Source organism: Mytilus galloprovincialis, chromosome 4 (assembly GCF_965363235.1).
Source record: "Mytilus galloprovincialis chromosome 4, xbMytGall1.hap1.1, whole genome shotgun sequence".
NCBI lineage: Eukaryota > Metazoa > Mollusca > Bivalvia > Mytilida > Mytilidae > Mytilus > Mytilus galloprovincialis.
In genome coordinates, this window is record NC_134841.1 from 13,961,014 (window position 1) to 13,980,095 (window position 19,082).

The 19,082-nt window shown below is 32.1% G+C and overlaps 1 protein-coding gene across 1 annotated transcript in view; it reads left to right on the forward strand.

Moving 5' to 3' along the window:
* LOC143071411 (uncharacterized) overlaps positions 1-19,082 on the forward strand; it is a 51,461-nt gene that overhangs the window by 12,148 nt on the left and 20,231 nt on the right. The window contains exons 2-9 of the mRNA XM_076245673.1: positions 6,714-6,865; positions 7,974-8,142; positions 11,299-11,640; positions 12,551-12,856; positions 16,219-16,530; positions 17,314-17,634; positions 17,966-18,277; positions 18,819-18,975. Coding sequence (XP_076101788.1) covers positions 6,714-6,865; positions 7,974-8,142; positions 11,299-11,640; positions 12,551-12,856; positions 16,219-16,530; positions 17,314-17,634; positions 17,966-18,277; positions 18,819-18,975 — 2,071 coding nt within the window. The remainder of the gene's footprint in view (positions 1-6,713; positions 6,866-7,973; positions 8,143-11,298; positions 11,641-12,550; positions 12,857-16,218; positions 16,531-17,313; positions 17,635-17,965; positions 18,278-18,818; positions 18,976-19,082) is intronic.

Genomic DNA, 19,082 nt, shown 5'->3' on the forward strand with positions numbered 1-19,082 from the left:
TTTTTTCGTATTCTGTTGTTAAAATAGTGAGTGCCGGATTGAATTTGATTTATGATACATGATAATTTATTTCATGGATGATACATATCTCAGAATGTATGATACTTGTATATATAGCTAAAAGCCATAGAGGTCACCAGGATCACTTTACTGAATGTTAATCGCTTACTTAAGACACACGGACAAAACGATGAGCTGTCTCTTGCTACTGGTGTATTTTGTGCAAACTTCGAAAAATACAGTTGCTAAAAAATGTGGGGACACATTATGTACCCACTGTTGTAGTTGTAAAATCTGTACACTTATTGAAATAGATATACTTAATTGAGTTCTCAAAATAGTATCTGACTACCTATATTTACCACTTTTTATGGTTGTGTTGTCCCTATAATCGTCATATTTACTGTCAAAATGATGTGACAAATATAGGAGTTAGTTGAAAGGTCATTTGTACGTTACAGATAAACTTAATTTATCAAAGTGTTTAATTGTGATCGCCAACATAAAGTTGATTACAAGTTGTGAAGCTGAAGGTTTTATTGGTTGCTATGTTTGACTCTCCGATTTTAGTTCCTGCAGTTATTAACACACACAATTGTATAGGGTTTTGAGAACATTTTTTTTTTTTAGTTCAATTTGTCAGAACTGTATATTTCACACCATTGGATTTCATGTATAGCTCAATTTCAAATTTTCATTTTCCTCTTGAGACGGATGTTACGAGTACAGTACTTGTATATGTATATGTATTTGTATCTCTTTGCTTTTGACACTATTACCTTTTGATTCGTTGTGAAATATGTTACCAAAAGTTTCAGTTCTTAAAATGTAGTCTCGTCATTATAAACTATAGTTGAAATGTAAAGGTCTAAGAAGTACAGTTCCAATAATAACAGAGTAACATCAAAATGAAAAAAAAAAACAAATGTTGTTGTTTTTGGATTTGCAATCTAATAACACATGAAATTTGACACGGCATCTACTTAAACATCGAAAATGCGATTGAAAGTTACATCTGCGATGGTAAATCTTTGCAGTATTTTATATATTTTGAATATAAGATCGACATAATGAAGCAATTCATCGTGTTGATTGATTAAAATTGTTTACTAGGTATAGAACTCTTACTTCCTATATTGAAACTAGACAATTACAGTAATGGTCTACGTTCCCTGACTTTCTCATTTCAAACTTTGAAATACAAGACGGGGAAATAACTGTATTGGTTCAATAAATAGATACCGTTACAATTAGTTTAATCGCATTTAAATTAGCAATGCAAAGGTGTGATGCACTTTTGAATTGAACTGAAATTAAATTTAGGTTTTTGATTTCGGAGTTAAAACCAGTTTGTCTTTTATCTTCAGTTTATTAGATCTTACTACTAACATTTAGGCATCGCAATAATTAGTGTCGATGTTTACGAAGGAATAGTTTATCTAATACTAAATGCGAATTATTTCATATTGGAGGCGGAAAATAGTAAAGAGTTGACTGGTTAGTACCTAGTCCTGCTCTTTGGTCGAGCTGTCTCTTTGACACATTCCCCATTTAAATTTCTCAATTTTATCCATTCACAACTAGGTTGTAGATTATGTACTTTCCAAAAATTGGTTAGCCTATCGACTTGTCAACCTTTGTGTAAGGATGCAGCATTTCCTTGACTTAAAATAACATGCTTATGGTTCAGATGGAATAATGATCAGAAGTCATATTTACTAATTTCAAAGCCATACCATTGCACAACAACACGTAACCAGAGTCTCTTGGGCTATTCTACAGCATGTCAATCTGGTGGTACTCAGAACTGAATGAGTACTCAACAAATAAAGTCTTATTCAACTAATCCTACTTCGACTGATAATTGTGTGGCTGTTGAATGCATGCACCTGTCTTGGCATATAAGCAAATAATTCCAGCTCTACCAGTCAACGATACCTAGATACAGTATGTTTCAACTGTATTAAAATATATGCTGGATGAAAAAAACGACACTAGCTAATACTGATAATGGGTTTAAACTGTATCCAACAAAACAGTGCTTATAACATATATGTGAAAACGCCTTGATTATATTGTGATGTTGGACTGGTTATACTGTTTCGGAAGTAGCGTCGTCCTGACCTATTTGCTCGTCCTAGTTCTGCATATTATGTGGGGTTTTTGTCGTTTTGTTGCTGTCTCCCATTGACTCGTTATATTTTACAAATGTCTTACTAATTAGACGAAAATTTACCCTACAGTACACTTAATCTATCAGATTTTTTACAACCTTTAATCGCCAGCACAACCAGTTATGAGCACCAAGGCGTTCAAGGCGATACTTACTTATGTGGACAAGGTCATTAAACACTCCCGTTATCCATGTTCAATTAATTACATTAACGATGTTCTGAATACTAAGGGAAAATTTAATTTGTGAAGTTAAAGATTACATTCATCAAATGAATTATCTTAATTTCGAGAATGAAACATGCTTGTAGTTGCTTAAAAATAATAATAATAATCTATTTTATTATTGTGTCACATATTGATTGACATACATATCATACAACAATATTAAAACATACATAGAACAATCAATACCCAGCCATATCATTTGGCTTATGAGACACATTGCACAAAATATATATACATGTTCTTAAAAATCCAACGATACTTTGAAATACTGTATTTTTAAAACTAATAACTATGATTTTAGAGTATTTTCAACATGATGAATAAAACTTAAGTAAATATATTTAAAAATGTTTCGTAAAAAATATTTACTTTACATACATCTAAAACTTCACACATACATACATCTAAACCTTCACACATATATGTGAAAATATTTACATTAAGATATTGCGGGGGAAAATCAACTGATATGCATAATTTAAATAAACTAATTGAATTAAAATAATTGTCCACTGTTAAAAAATTTAAGTAAAAAATTTATGTCGCATGAAACTAGTTAAAAATTATGTAAATAATTTACGTCGCATAAAAAACTTATGAATACTTTTACATAAAAATGGCTGTATCTCGGAGCAATTCATGATTTGTATAAATTTTAAATCGTCGTTCAAATTTTCAAAACTATTAATATGTTGTGAACATTCTGAGTAAAGGTCAAATCTTAAGTCATTATATAGACAACAGTTCAATAAAAAATGTTTCTCAGTTTCAACACTTTTGTCAGAGCAATAAACACATAAACGGTCTTCAACAGGTATTGGCGGCTTGGTGTATCTTCCAGTCTCGATGGCTAACGGGAGCGAGCCTGCACGAAACAGGGCCATTACACGTCGGTACGACCGTGGAATAATTTTTGACACATACGGTTCCACGGAACAGTTGCTTTTGTATTGCCTATATGTCCTAAGTTTATTTCCATTGTCTTTTCCGCGATCGTTAAAGAGTTCTCTCTGCCATTCTGTATTATTTAAGATGTTAACTTGTTCAGTGACTTTTTTCATGACTACTTTTGTACTTAATGATACATCACTAACGATGTTTCTAATTTCCAATAAGTTCACCATCTTGTTCACCTCCGTATTCCAGCCTTTACGTCGACGTGATATCCAACTCCAAATATCATATACAGTTCTACTTTGATCCATTCGTGTTAGTTTACACAGAAGCCGAACGCATGAAACACGCTGTTTATTCAAACATGATGTCCATCCTAAGTCGCCCATAGTAGAAATATTAGACGTATTTCTACCAACTGATAAAAAGTACTTACAGGCTTTATTTTGCACAGAGTTTATTACACTAAACGATTTTGTTCCCCAAATTCCACTTCCGTACATTAAAATAGGCTCCACCATTGAGTTGTACAATTTTGTATAAACTTTATATGACATACCACCGGATGAAATAAAACGTCCAAAAACAGCCCCTAAAGCTCGGCTTGCTGATTTTGCTAGTTCCTTGGTATTTTTTGTAAATGTAAGGTGTTCGTCAAACCAGATCCCAAGATTGACAATTTTGATGCTCTTGGATATGTAGATGTCGCATTAGCAATCATACCACATCTTGTTTTATACTAGTTATAAACTTAATTACTATCAATATGGTCCTCGAAACAACATAAACAAATGAATTAATAATTCATAAATCATAATGGCATAATTAGATCATTAATAAATATACATCACATTTAAACAGGCACATGTAATAATACAAGTTACATGTAAACAGTATATACATTAATATTTAATCAAAGCACATATCTTCGAATACAGAAATAGAACTTGAGGTTTTCCTGGAACTATGTACAGTATTCCATCTTTAGTTGTCATAATAAAAGAAATGTTTCTTTCGTTGAATTTGTTTTCTGCTTTGGAATATGTAACAAGTTATTTAGTAACTCTTTTAAAAAAGATATACAATGTACGAAACCATTTTTATTTGAAGTACTATTTAAAATTTCAATATTATGGATAATAATCAACTAAATTTCTTAATTACAATGAGTTGGCAAAAAGATGATTTAGTATATTAGAAAGGTTATCAAATCAAGCATCGGACATTACTTAGTCACTACACTTTTTTTTTAATATGTAAAATAGTTATAAAAAATGTTTTTTATGATATGATATGAAATGAATGTTTAAAGATATAATATAGACTCATTGATATATAATCATTATTCCATCCGTTTTTAACAACTTAAGATTTTGACCTTGCGAGTGAATCAAATACAGAGAAAATTGACATTTTACCGCCTTAATACTGAGATTACCAAAACTTGCTTTGATAGTTGCGTAAGAGCAAATACAGTTTAGTTAATCTGGTCTAAAGAGCTAAGTGGGCCCTTTTCGTCACTTGGCGTCCGTCGGTGTCTCTTAATTTTAACAAACATCGTCCCTAAAATTACAGGACCAAAAGTTTCACCATGTTGAGCTTTAGCTATTTTGTATTTACGCCTTAAACTGTGAGGAGAGTTTTTATGGGAGTAACTGCCGTTTAATAACAAAGTTTATCATATTGTCAAATGTTGGTCAATTATCTCGAAAAATAATAAAGATAGACATTAACTTCAAGTAGCAAAAATGTTCAGCAAGGCCAGAACTAATGATTCATTTTAACCAAAATCGTCAACAACTCCTTATTGGAATGTTTGCCCTTTGATGAAGATTTTCCCATTTTTCCATTATTGTCTATTTTCTTGAAAACTGTAATATGATATATAGATAGAAACTTTAAATAACACAAATGATAAGCAAGACAAGATCTACAAATAAGCCAAAAGGCCGAAATCTTCAGTCGACTCGTTATTTGTGTAATAATAATTTTATATATTTTTTTAATTTTTGTTTGCATTTTTTGCATCTAAGTGTTTTCTAAAACAAAATTGTCAGAAGAGCGCTTGTATTTTATCCATTTAGCAAATTCATTCTTGTATTGCTTTTGTGTGTTCTCGTTGAGTGTATGAGCGTGTGTAATAATTGCCGCTGAAAGGCGTTAAAACGTCTGTATGGTTTTTGGTATATATCATCAGTGGCTCGTGTTCCTTGTATTAAATTTCGCATGGTTAGACTTTTATTTAACAAGTGCAACTAATAGCATGTATTACACTGTGCATGCCTTTACATACTAAATACTAGTTTACTATGATTATTAATGAACATTGCTTACATATGCATTTATCTCTGGAAAAAAATGTTATATAAAGATATTTTTTAGGAGACAACAGCCTGCGATTGCTTTCTTTGATTATTGCAGTTTTTACTAAATCTTTGGAAATTTTAGTTTTGACCTTTAATATATAAACATTTCTAGACAATTTATTCATTCCATTGACGGAAACATTACACTTTGAACTCTTACCCTCATAAATAAATTAGTTGTTCTTTTATAACTAAAATGACGTATGATTATGATAGTGAAATTGCATTTTCTATGAATATTGTATTTTATGGCAAAAAGATTTATTAACGATTGCATTTGTACGCGAGTCGGTGTATTGTTTTGTAATACTAACACAAAGGCAATAAAATTAAAATTCAACTTGCATTCCGTTGACATTTCTTTTAATGTATAAGTTAGTAATCAACATAATTGAACATGATCGATGGTTGCATTATCTTTATTATTTATAGCCGGGGAACATATATCATTCAAATATATATCCGTGTTTTTCGGTACACTTATCTCATATCATTCAAATTTCATTGTGTATAGATACGCCCTGTATATTCACAAATTCTTGTTAATTTCTTGTAAATGAATTTGTGCAACCTTCACCTTCGTGTATATCTAAATGTTGCTTGTTTAGATCTTAAACATGACGGGTGTCGTATACGGTGCAGGAAATGCTTACCCATTTAGATTGGGAATTATCTGTATCTAGATCGTTCAAATCATACCGTCTCTTGAAAGTATCTCTTTTGCAATTACATAGATTACAAAGAAATCATGTCATAAAAATGCATTCATGAAAGTCCTCCAATAAAAGTATTAACACGTATAACATATTTTCACAATAAAATTGAGAACGGAAATGGGGAATATATATTTTCAAGTTCAAAGAGACAACAACTCGACCAAAGAGCAGATAACAGCCAAAAGCCACCAATGGGTTTCCAATGCAGCGAGAAAATTCTGCACCCGGAGTTGGCCCGCATCAGCTGCCCACTTAATAACAAAAATAGTACTTGTTAAGTGCAAATGGACGTTAAACTAAACTCCAAAACAAACCCATGTGTATTTTTCTATTCTAGCATTCTATGTACGATTAAAAGATGGAAAAACGACGAGTTCAGGGAGGGTAGAAATTTCCAAAGATAAAGCTAATTGGGGAACAATCTGTGATGACTTCTGGGATAATGATGCTGCTACAGTTGTATGTCGACAGCTTGGATTTACATGGGGTGTAAGTATAGTGTATCCCAAATGTTCAATTATACTCTTTATCAACAGCTGCAGTCGTATATCGACAGCTTGGATTTACATGGGGTGTAAGTATATATGTATTCTATCTGAAAAATACTCTGTATCAACCACCACGAAAGAAGACTTTTAATGTTTAGAAACGGTTAAATGAAAATACACAACAACATAAACAAAATAATTAAGCATTCTTTTATTTTTTTACACTATATCCGTTGATATGCAAGTCCGGGAAAACAAGCTTTATTTGTTCGTTGACATTAGGCTTTGAACTCGCTTTCAGTTATTGTGAGTACCCTTACATCGATACTTGGTGTCTTTTGTCTTCTTGTTATAAAGTAGATCTCTTAGTACAGATCTGTTGATCAATTACGCCCATTTAACTGATTTTTACACTTTATTCTTACGATGTGGGGTTACATCACTTTCCCAATCTATGGGGAGGGTATATACATCATTCACAAACATGTTAAACCCTGTCATATTCATTATGTACCTGTCATAAGAAAGGAGTCTTTGGGTCAGCGGTTGTTGTAAGTTGTCATAAGAAAGGAGTCTTTGGTTCAGCGGTTGTTGTTAGTTGTCATAAGAAAGGAGTCTTTGGGTCAGCGGTTGTTGTTAGTTGTCATAAGAAAGGAGTCTTTGGGTCAGCGGTTGTTGTTAGTTGTCATAAGAAAGGAGTCTTTGGGTCAGCGGTTGTTGTTAGTCGCTGTCTGTCGTAATTGTTTTTGGTAAATAATTGTTAAAGAATAAATCAAGCCTTGAACTCGTGTTCGTAGTTCAATGGTCTATGTTAAGTTTTTGTATGAACTTATGAACTATTGCAAGGTGTGAATTTTCATCTATAGTATGTTCATGGCAAGGTCTTTTTCTCTGATAGTGAAAATCATAAGATCCAACAGAACATTTATAGCACATGTTTTAAAATTTTGTTTAATCTATAATTAAGTAGTTATTACAAGTATTGTACGTTACGGAATCTTTTTCGACGAGCACTAAATATTGGTGTTTGTATTTTGGAAACTGAAAACCGATGCTTGAAATGTACGCTTGAACCTTTTAAATTTTATATTTGTTTTTGATATTTTCAGATAGGGCATTCATTAGCCCACTTTGGTCAAGGCAAAGGTCAGATCTATTTAGATGAAGTTATTTGTAAAGGACATGAGACATCGCTGGACGAATGTCTGACCAATCCTTGGGGAGTACACAACTGCAATCACCAGGAAGATGCTGGCGTCTCCTGTTTCAACGTTACTTGTAGGTATTCATTTAGTTAACAAAATGTCAGTCGAATATTGTTGTAAAATCAACAGTCTGTTCTACAGTATTTTCCAGTCTTTCGGGATTTCATACTGTTTTATCAATCTTCTCCCAAAATTGACTGCTGGCATCTTTAATCCGGCATTAACCAACATTTCTGAAACTTCATGTAGGGATATTTTAACTTCGATAATTTTCGAATTACCCCGAACTGCAAGTTATAAAACGAAGAGTTTATTTTATCATTGGCATTAATTTGAATTGGTGTTCAATTAAACTTTTACTAATGCACATCATGTTGGTTTGTGTTGAAGTCAAAATTCAGAATCTCTTGGTTGTCTTTTAAAGTCAAATCACACTTCCTTTATTGTCCAGTTTTTTTGGTATTTCAGCCGATATGGTGACAGCTTGCATACAAACAAAATCTAAAACGCTGTCTTTTTGCTGTTTTTTTTTTTTTTTTTTTTTTTGCACTTTCGCTTGATATGTCTTTTGCTGATACATATAGCTTAAGCTTCATTTGATTTATATTATTCATAAGGAATGTCTCTCATCATGGGCAGTATCGTTGCCCAGTACTCTCCTACTCCATAAATACTAAAACTTAAGTTTAAACCATTTCAAATTATAAAAAAGAGACTAAAAAATTAATGAGTACAAATATTGATTAACGTTTAAAATATTTTCTTGCTTTTCGATATGTTTTGCTTGTCGATTGGAAATAGGACTTTTTCAAGTTAAACTTGATATAAAGGTGGTACCTAACACTACAGGGAGATAACTCTGTAAAGTCAGCTAAACGTTTTAATTACGTTGTGTTGTAAAGGGAATAATAAGCTTCACAGAGATCAAAATTGGTGTTTGTCAAACTGCTATATAACCAGTGTAATTTTTCTGACAAAACGGTTGTTTGAAATTTTGATATTTTTGTAAAAGGGTCAAAGTAAATACTTTGTCAAAATTTTAAGAAAATTAAACGAGCCAAATTAATTTTAGTTAAAGTGTTGGGTACCTTCTTCTTCTTCTTCTTCTTCTTCTTCTTCTTCTTCTTCTTCTTCTTCTTCTTCTTCTTCTTCTTCTTCTTCTTCTTCTTCTTCTTCTTCTTCTTCTTCTTCTTCTTCTTCTTCTTCTTCTTCTTCTTCTTCTTCTTCTTCTTCTTCTTCTTCTTCTTCTTCTTCTTCTTCTTCTTCTTCTTCTTCTTCTTCTTCTTCTTCTTCTTCTTCTTCTTCTTCTTCTTCTTCTTCTTCTTCTTCTTCTTCTTCTTCTTCTTCTTCTTCTTCTTCTTCTTCTTCTTCTTCTTCTTCTTCTTCTTCAGGAAGTCCACCCTATCTGCAGGGTCACCGCAATTAATTTTTTTTTTAAATTTTAATTTTATGTACTAGTTAAAATTTAAAATAATAGCAACAGAGTTAGAATAGGATTAAACTAAATTAGTTAAAAACAGGAACTTGTATGTACACTATACATTTCAAAATGATATCTTAAAGATATTAAGCTTTAATTATTTGATTTGCTACAATTCCGGAATAAAACGGATACCGTTTCCCTATTATATTTGGTTTGTTTACTTCCGGTAAAAAAAAATATCTGAGGGCGGAAAATTTAAAGCTATTTTTAAGATTGAATTTGAACATAACTGATTAATTGGCATGTTGTTCCTAGAAACGGAAAGTTGTAGGACATATTGTTCTTTAAAATTGAAAAACATGAAGAAAAGTGAGAAGTCACGTATAAAAATTGAATTGTAAGTGTGAAAATTCACAAAACTGTATTCATTTTATTTTTATGTTACCTATTACAACACTATGTACCAGAGACTGAATGACATAAATGTAAGCAACACAAAGGTCACTGTACATATTTCATCAATGAGCATACCCATAGAGTATAGCCATGATAGTAAGATTTAAAGGGCTACCACATGCACTTGCATGTATATGTGAATGAACCCTTTTTTTCTTTACATGTATATAAAGATATTTTAAATTTTCACTTATTTAAGTGTTCCTGCTATCCTTCATTCAATTGAGTCAGACTCTTCAGTTCTTGAGTGTATAATGACTTTTTGCTCTTATAATCATGAGGCCTTTCCTCTGCCTGACCCTCAAAACCAGCACTGAGTAGTTTATTGCAGTTATTTGGTTAAAAATAAAAACTAAGTGCAACTAAAATTTAAGGAAGTCTAGATGTCAGAAGCTTCTGTCAATGCCACTGGCTGTGTGATAAGGCTGACCTTATCCATACACTATTACAATAACCAGATAACAGTTGTGTGTGTGTTTGTGATGCCCCCTTATTTTTATCTTCCACTTTTCTCTCTTTGTAACAAATGTTGCCTCTATTTTGTTAGTCTGTTACTGATGTCTGAAGAAGACACCAAAACAAGGGCTGTATGACTACATATGTTATGTCTGATTTATGAAAATGAATAACAGATGTAATTAAAAAATATGGCTATGTTTTTACACCAAATTACCATGATTACTCCTGAGCATGTTGAATAGACATAGACAGATAGATATATTTTTATTTAAAGTCTTGTCTGTAAAGCAGATCAATACTCTTAAATAGGGACATATGGTTGGGACGTTTCCCCCATCCCCTTTTAAAAATATCTTGATCCATCCCTGGTTGTAAAAATGAAATTCACATAAAATCACTTATTGATCTCCTTAGCAACAACTCTGCACAAGTGTCAGGAAACAGTGTATCTGGAGACAATATAAAGTAAATAAGTGTACAGTTTTCAGGAGAATATCTGGGTATGCTTTGTAGGAATCTAAACTGTTTTTATTCCCCATTATGTTTTCTGATCTGTCCGTCCATTCGTTCGTTCGTTTGTCCGTTCATCTGTCATTGTCTGTTAGTTAGTCCCAATTCAGGTTCAAGTTTTTGGTCAAGGTAGTTTTTTTGATGAAGTTGAAGTCCAATCAACTTGAAACTTAGTACATATGTTCCCTATGATATTATCTTTCTAATTTTAATGCCAAATTAGAGATTTTGTCCAATTTTCACGGTCCACTTAACATAAAAATTGAAAGTGCAGATGGGGCATCTGTGTACTCGGGACACATTCTTGTTATACATATATATATGCATGTATTTAAAACATGTATAATGTATTATTATTTTCTTTTTTTCTATTACTGATAGCACAGTTGCGCTATGCCAAAAATCAACCAAATGTTGGACTGGTGGAAGTTAGTGGACCAAAGGGTTGGTCAGAGGTGTGTCATCACAGATGGAACGATATTGATGCAGGCGTTGTTTGTCGAGAATTGGGTTATGTCTCTGGTAAAGCAATAACAAATGCAACCAGAGGATCTATTGGAATGTCTCTGGGATTTTCTGATGCCTTCTACAAATTTAATTGCTCAGGAAAAGAGAGTAGGTTGTTGAATTGCTCTTTCTCCGACTATTATTGGCAGAGCTGTGTTGATGGAAGTTTAGCTGGAGCTGTGTGCTACGAAACATCATTAAGTAATATTGACATGAGTAAGTTTTGTCCAAAAAAAAAACAAAATTGTGTTAAAGATATATGTAAATAATCAAAATAAGACTGATATATTTAGCTATCACTCAATTTTCAGATATAATTATGAATACTGTCAGAAGTGAATCATTCTCCATTTCTCTTTTCTGATGACAGTATAAAAAAGAAGATGTGGTACGATTTCCAATGAGACAACTCTTCACAAGTGACAAAATGACACAGAAATTAAAAGCTATAGGTCACAGTACAGCCGCTAACAATGAGCAAAGCCCATACTTCTCAGTCAGCTATGGGACAAGCACATACATACAGAATGTGGTGGGGTTAAAAATGTTAGTTGGATTCCATCATTCACCTTTACCTAAGGCAGTAGTGTAACAGAATAACATAAGAAAAAACTATAAAAATCAGCTGAAAAAGACTAAACTCATCAGATGGATACAAATTGAAATATATCTAACAATAACACAGAGTGGACGGGGTGGGTACTTGTCATCCCAACATCAAAAAAGACACTAAGTACAGATCTAGGAGTACTCACAGTTTCTGACAGCTAGCTATAGTTCAAAGCCAAAACAACTAATAAAAAGATCATGCATCTACGACAAGTTTAATTTCCATGGGAGACTCAAATATCAAATATCAGCTATCATTTCTAGTTTTCTTTTGTCAGATTAAAAATAAAATTGCTAAAAGTATTCATCAGCTTTACAGAAATTGTAGACTTATGAATACTGAAGTCATTAATTCAAGTGATACCAATCATGCTAATTAATTGAGAAAATCAGTGGAAAAACTTTGTATATAATCTTATATATTTCAGTAATTCCTTAATATTTAATCATGCTAGTTTTGCCTTGTGATTTGTTTGAAATTAGACATTATAGTAAAATTATACACATTATATTTCAGATTTTGATGTAAGAATTGTAGATGGTGGAGAAGCATGGGGCCGTGTTGAGGTCAAACACCTTGGAGTGTGGGGTCATGCCTGCTCTTATGAATGGTCCAATGTTGAAGCCTCAGTGGTTTGTCGGAGTAAAGGATTCATTGGTGGAGTTGTATTTGGTACCAAACATCAACCAGATAAAGTTGCGTGGGTCAGTGGTTTAAAGTGTACAGGGAAGGAAACCTCTCTTTACCACTGTAAAAGTTCTTCTTGGTTTCATCCAGTGTTCTGGTGTCCTGCTGTTTCTGTGCTGTGTTATAAAAAGGAAGGTTTGTATCTATTATTGCTAAGGTATCTCAACAAAACACTTTAGCGCATGATCCTGTAGGAATATTCTTGATGATCAACATAAAATGATAGATTTTGACTTGAACTGAAAAAAAGACACAAGGAAATTGAAGAATATACTACATATAACATGAGTGACCATGGCCTAATCAAGATTACAATTTTAGCTGACAGCATCATTATCTGTAGATCTATTGAAAGAGAAACAGTTGTAAATAATACACTTCACACAAAAGTTTGACTGACTAACAAATTATTTTACAAAATTGGAGAGATGAAACAGTTCCTGTCTCATTAACAATACCTGTCTTGTGACTAATGTAAAACTAGTTGATAAACATTGTACTACATTTGTACTTACTGGTACATCCTAGTTTGTGGTTTATTATGGTCTGCCAATGGCAACAAGTTTACATGTGCATACAAGCTAGAACAGTGAATGGTGTATGAATACATTGAGTGCATGATAGGTTTAATATATAATCAGTAAACCAAAAGAAGCATTGACTATAAATATACGTAAAAGTACAAAAGTATTTTATTTAAACCAGTAAAATAATTTGATTTGACCTTTTTGAAATGAGGCTACTGACATCCATATATGTTACCTTATCAATACAAGTTTTATGTTCCTGTTGCCTTGTTACCCTTGACCCTCCTTTTGTCTGGATAGGGGTAAAATATAGATTTTGGATTATAACTCTGAAACCGAAGCATTTAGAGCAAATCTGAGACGAAGTTTAATTGTTTATCAAGACCTATCTGCCCTGAAATTTTCAGACGAATCAGACTACCCGTTGTTGGGTTGCTGCCCAGGAATTGGCAATTTTAAGGAAATTGTACCGTTTTTGGGCTATTATCTTGAATATTATTATAGATAGAGATAAACTGTAAACAGCAATAATGTTCAGCAAAGTAAGATTTACAAATAAGTCAACATGACCGAAATGGTCAGTTAACCCCTTTAGGAGTAATTGCCCTTTATAGTCAATTTTTAACCATTTTTCGTAAATCTTAGTAATCTTTTACAAAAATCTTATCCTCTGAAACTACTGGGCCAATTTTAACCAAACTTGGCCACAATCATTTTTGGGGTATTTCAATTAAAAAATTTGTGGCGTGACACGGCCAACCAACCAAGATGGCCGCCATGGCTAAAAATAGAACATAGGGGTGAAATGTAGATTTTGGCTTATATCTCTGAAACCAAAGCATTTAGAGCAAATCTGACACGAAGTTAAATTGTTTATCAGGTCAAGATCTATCCACCCTGAAATTTTTAGACAAATTGGACAACCTGTTGTTGGGTTGCTGCCCCTGAATTAGTAATTTTAAGGAAAATTGGCAGATTTTGATTATTATCTTTAATATTATTATAGATAGAGATATACTGTAAACAGCAATAATGTTCAGCAAAATAAGATCTACAAATAAGTCAACATGACAAAAATTGTCAATTGACCCCTTAAGGAGTTATTGCCCTTTATAGTCAATTGTTAACAATTTTCATAAATTTTTGTTAATTTTTGTAAATGTTTAGGAAATATTTTCCACTGTAATTACTGGGCCAAGTTCATTATAGATAAAGATAATTGTAGCAACAAGAATGTTCAGTAAAGAAAGATCTACAAACACATTACCATCACCAAAACACTATTTTGTCATGAATTTATCTGTGTCCATTGTTAATATGCACATAGACCAAGGTGAGTGACACAGGCTCTTGAGAGCCTCTAGTTGATGAATAGAATGCAACCTATTGTTAACAACAAGTTTACTCTTTTCTGTGCTGCAAACATTACTACATTGAAATTTGCTCTTTGTTTAGTCTGAGATTTTAGCATTATTTCTGATTCCTTTGGATAATGACCCAGAATTTAAGACTAGTTATACATGTTCTATTAATGATTTTATCCTGGCTATCCATCTTGAATGATGGGTAACCAAAGAATTAGTTTATACATATTTTATTGTACAAAACAAATGGATTAGACACAAGTTTTTCAACTTAGTTCCATCTCCAACAAAAGACTTGAAGAATGGTTAATCACTTACAAAAATGTACAATGTATAATGACAAAAAATATTAAACAATGTTTGCCCAGGTGCTTTGTTGAACATATTTTTAATTTTGGTCCAAAGACCATTTGGAAATTTAATCATTTTTAATCATCTAAAAGATTTTTTTTTGTACTGTCTCCAAGAACATGTAATGTAAATTAATTGAAGATACATGAAACTACGGTTTAAATGATTTTATACATGTACATGTATGTTCTTGATGTATATGCATGATATGTGATAGGTTAAAATTAGGTTTTAATACTGTAATCATGGTAATAACTGCAAATACATATAATTTTTATTATACTTTCACACGATTAATAAATGCTGTATTGTTTTTTATGGAGACCCTCAGATGAACCTAGGACTAAGAAATCCTCGAAATGTTAACCATGACATGTATTATCTTATGGACGTTACACTTTTATTGCATATAATTACATGTACATGTATATGTGCTTGTAACGTGTAATAATTAAGATATCATATTGATCATGTTGATTTATGTCATGTGATCATATTTCATAATCTATAATGGTTCTATACTCCCTCAGGCTTGGTGAACGAATACACAAATGACAGTCATTCACTTGTAGAAAAATTGCATAGTTTGTAGTTTTTTTTACAGTGAATTAACACGTATGTAAAATTGAGAATTGGAAATGGGGACTATGTCAAAGAGACAACAACCCCACCAAACAACAGAAAACAGCTAAAGGCCACCAATGGGTCTTCAACACAACAAGAAAATCTAACGGAGACTTTGAAGTTACTTAGTTAGAATAGATCTACAAATGTTTCATAGATTATTGCATACATTTTACATGTACATACCTTTTTAATACCCAATGGCATCAAGCTGTACATAAATTACTTGTTGTAAAAAACAAGTTTTTACAACAACAAAAATTTGTTTAACCTAAAGTTTCTGATTAAAGATTCTCAATTCATAGATATATTTCTTGATATTGACAAGGCAAACATTTATGAAAGATTGACAGTAGTTTATCTCACATGCAGCAGATCAAACTTAATCAAACTGAAATGTTATTTAGATAAATTCATGCAAAATAGGATCCATACTGGATTGATAATTTATATATTCATAGTCATGATAGTATTTATAAACATGATTATTGGAATTTTTAAATTTTATGTACCAGTATTGCATACTTATAATGAAAACTAAGTTTTTCAAAGAGCCAGCCATATATTATAGATTTCACATAAAAACTCTCTTTTAATGGCTATGCTTAAATAATTCATTATGTTATTTCAGCCCCTAGAATGAGTATTGTTGGAGGTGGCCAGACAGGACGAGTAGAAATAACTTACGATGGACAGAAAGGATCAGTCTGTAATAAATACTGGTCCAAGACTAATTCTAGAGTTCTGTGTAAAGAGAAGGGCTTTGCTGATGGAGAAACAACTAACTTAGGGAATGGTGGAACAGGAAATATCTTTCTGAGTGGTGTTATGTGTACTGGAGTAGAGAAATCCATCCTGATGTGTAACAATTCAGGATGGGGTGTGGCTGATGATGATTGTTCTAATCATAAAAGAGATGTAGAAGTATTGTGTTATACAGATGGTATGTTTATAGATATAAGAAGATGTGGTATAAGTGGCAATGAGACAACTCTCCATCCAAGTAAAAATATGTAAAAGTTAACCATTATAGGTCAAAGTACGGTCTTCAACACAGAGCCTTGGCTCACACCGAACAGCAAGCTATATAGGGCCCCAAAAATTACTAGTGTAAAACCATTCCAACAGGAAAAACCAACGGTCTAATTTATATAATAAATGAGAAACACTTATCAGTGACATCAACAAACAACAACTACTGAACATCAGGTTGTTTATTATGGAATTGACCATTTTACTAATAAAGTAGAAATGCTATACCTGTTTTGATCCTTCAATTAAAATAAATGAATGCCATCTTCAGCTGGTTGCTGTACAATGTTCATTTTCTTTATCTCTGATGACCTATTGTAAATTTAGAAATTATTGCGATGTTTTTATTAATGCTAATAATGGGACTGGGCATGTATCGCCATAACAACAACTTGCAATCTAATATCGAACACATATATTTGCATGAAGCTTTTCCTGAAATCGCAATAATTAACCTAACATTTTTTGTTTAGTCTCCATAAATTTCAATAATAAATGCACACAATAGTTCTGAATTTACAGTTTTGATTTCTACTTTCCAGACTCTCATGTCAACCTATTTGTCACAAATTGTGTTTTACATTAAGGAACAATTCTGATTCTGCAGATAAATTTGATTTAATTTTTTTAATATGGTCCATTGAAGCACAATATAGCATTAATATAATAGTCACTCTGCCATTACTATTTTCAGTCAGATTATTGCAGTCTATAAGACCTGACAATGGTGTAGTAAATATCTTTGTAACCTCTGAGCAAAGCTGGTTTGATATCTGTTTAAGTGGATTTGGATTATTTGAGTCACGGCTCGTTTGTAAGGAGCTAGGTTATAATAACGGAACAGTGCTGCCACAGGGAAGTTTTGGAAAATACAACAAATATCCTTTAACACAGATTAGCTGTAAAGGAACAGAAGATTCTATATTTAAATGTAATTTCCTAACAAAAAAAGTTTGCAGTAACAAATATTTCGGATATGCAGCTGTCAGTTGTTTCAATGGGAGTTCTGATACAGGTAAGCAATATAATAAATGTCGATGAGATCTTTATATCTTAGGATGTATCAACATGTTTTTTGTATTTTAGAAAAGACAACATTTAATTAATTATTCATCAAGATTACCTCCAAAGAATGACAGTGGTTTATAAAACCAATATAAACATTAATGTAAATAAACAGCCAAGCACATGGAATCTTATAATGAACATTTTTCAACGTATGTTTGATTTCATACCATGGATTTGAATAAATTTGACAGATCTGAACAGGCTATAAAAAATGTTATTTTATAATTTAAAAAAAATAAAGTATATGTAAGTTTTACTTATTATATTTATATTTTTAGTGGTAAAAGTAAACATAGGATTGGAATCAGAAGGTGGTTCGAATAGTTTTGGTGCTGTTTCTGTCCGAGCCTTCAACACATGGGGACAAGTTTGTTCTTCCTTCTGGGACGACAAAGCAGCTAATGTCCTGTGTAAGACAAAGAAGTTTGCAGGAGGTGTGGCTACTGTCTATCACAAGCCTTCCTCAGTTCCTGTACTGGTGTCTGAGTACCATTGCTTTGGGAATGAAAGTGATTTCTCCCAGTGTAAAGGAGATACTGGTGTATGTTACAGTTCATCAGTGGCAGGAGCCATTTGTTATAATAGTTTTGGTAAGAATGATTAATTTTATGGTTGAGTTACTATACATTTGCCAGATTACTATTTTACTACAAAATATCAAAGAACAATAATAGATTCATGTGTTTTTTAGGAATCCTAGTATATATATATGATATATGGATTAATAATTCATTAACTTAGCTTTTATCACAGAACATGTAAAATACTAAAGAAATGTTTAAATGGATTTAAAAGAAAATTAATTGGCAGATATTTTTAAGAAATACATTTGTTTTGAAAGAAATCTGTCTGCAAGAAGAAGTGAGAGATATAAAAATATTTTTAGTGATCATCAAATCCTCAGATTTGTCATAATGGTACGTGATACAGAAAAGAAAGAAATACAGAGTATGGAAAAAACCTTGTTAACACATTGTACTTTAATTAGGATAGAGGAATTTTATGTTGGTTTGTTTTTCTAGATTTCCGAGAAATTACAAAATGAAAAAGTCATGTTAGCCAGTTTACCATTGTTTACATGGTATAAGTATTATATTAGTACATGTATTTATTATTTTTCTTCAATTTCAGCACCTCATACATTGTTGAAAGATGGAGGTGACAACTACGGTAGAGTTATTATCCGTATAGATGAGGAAATAGGATCTGTTTGTGACAATAAATGGGGTCAACAAGAGGCTACAGTGGTTTGTAGGAGTATGGGATATAATTCTGGAGAACCTATGGCGTAAGTCAGTCAGACTTATTGTTTCTTCTATATTGTAATTACATGTAAAAGGAGACTAAAACTCTAATTGGAAGTGTCAACAAGAGAATAAAATGAATTCCCATCTG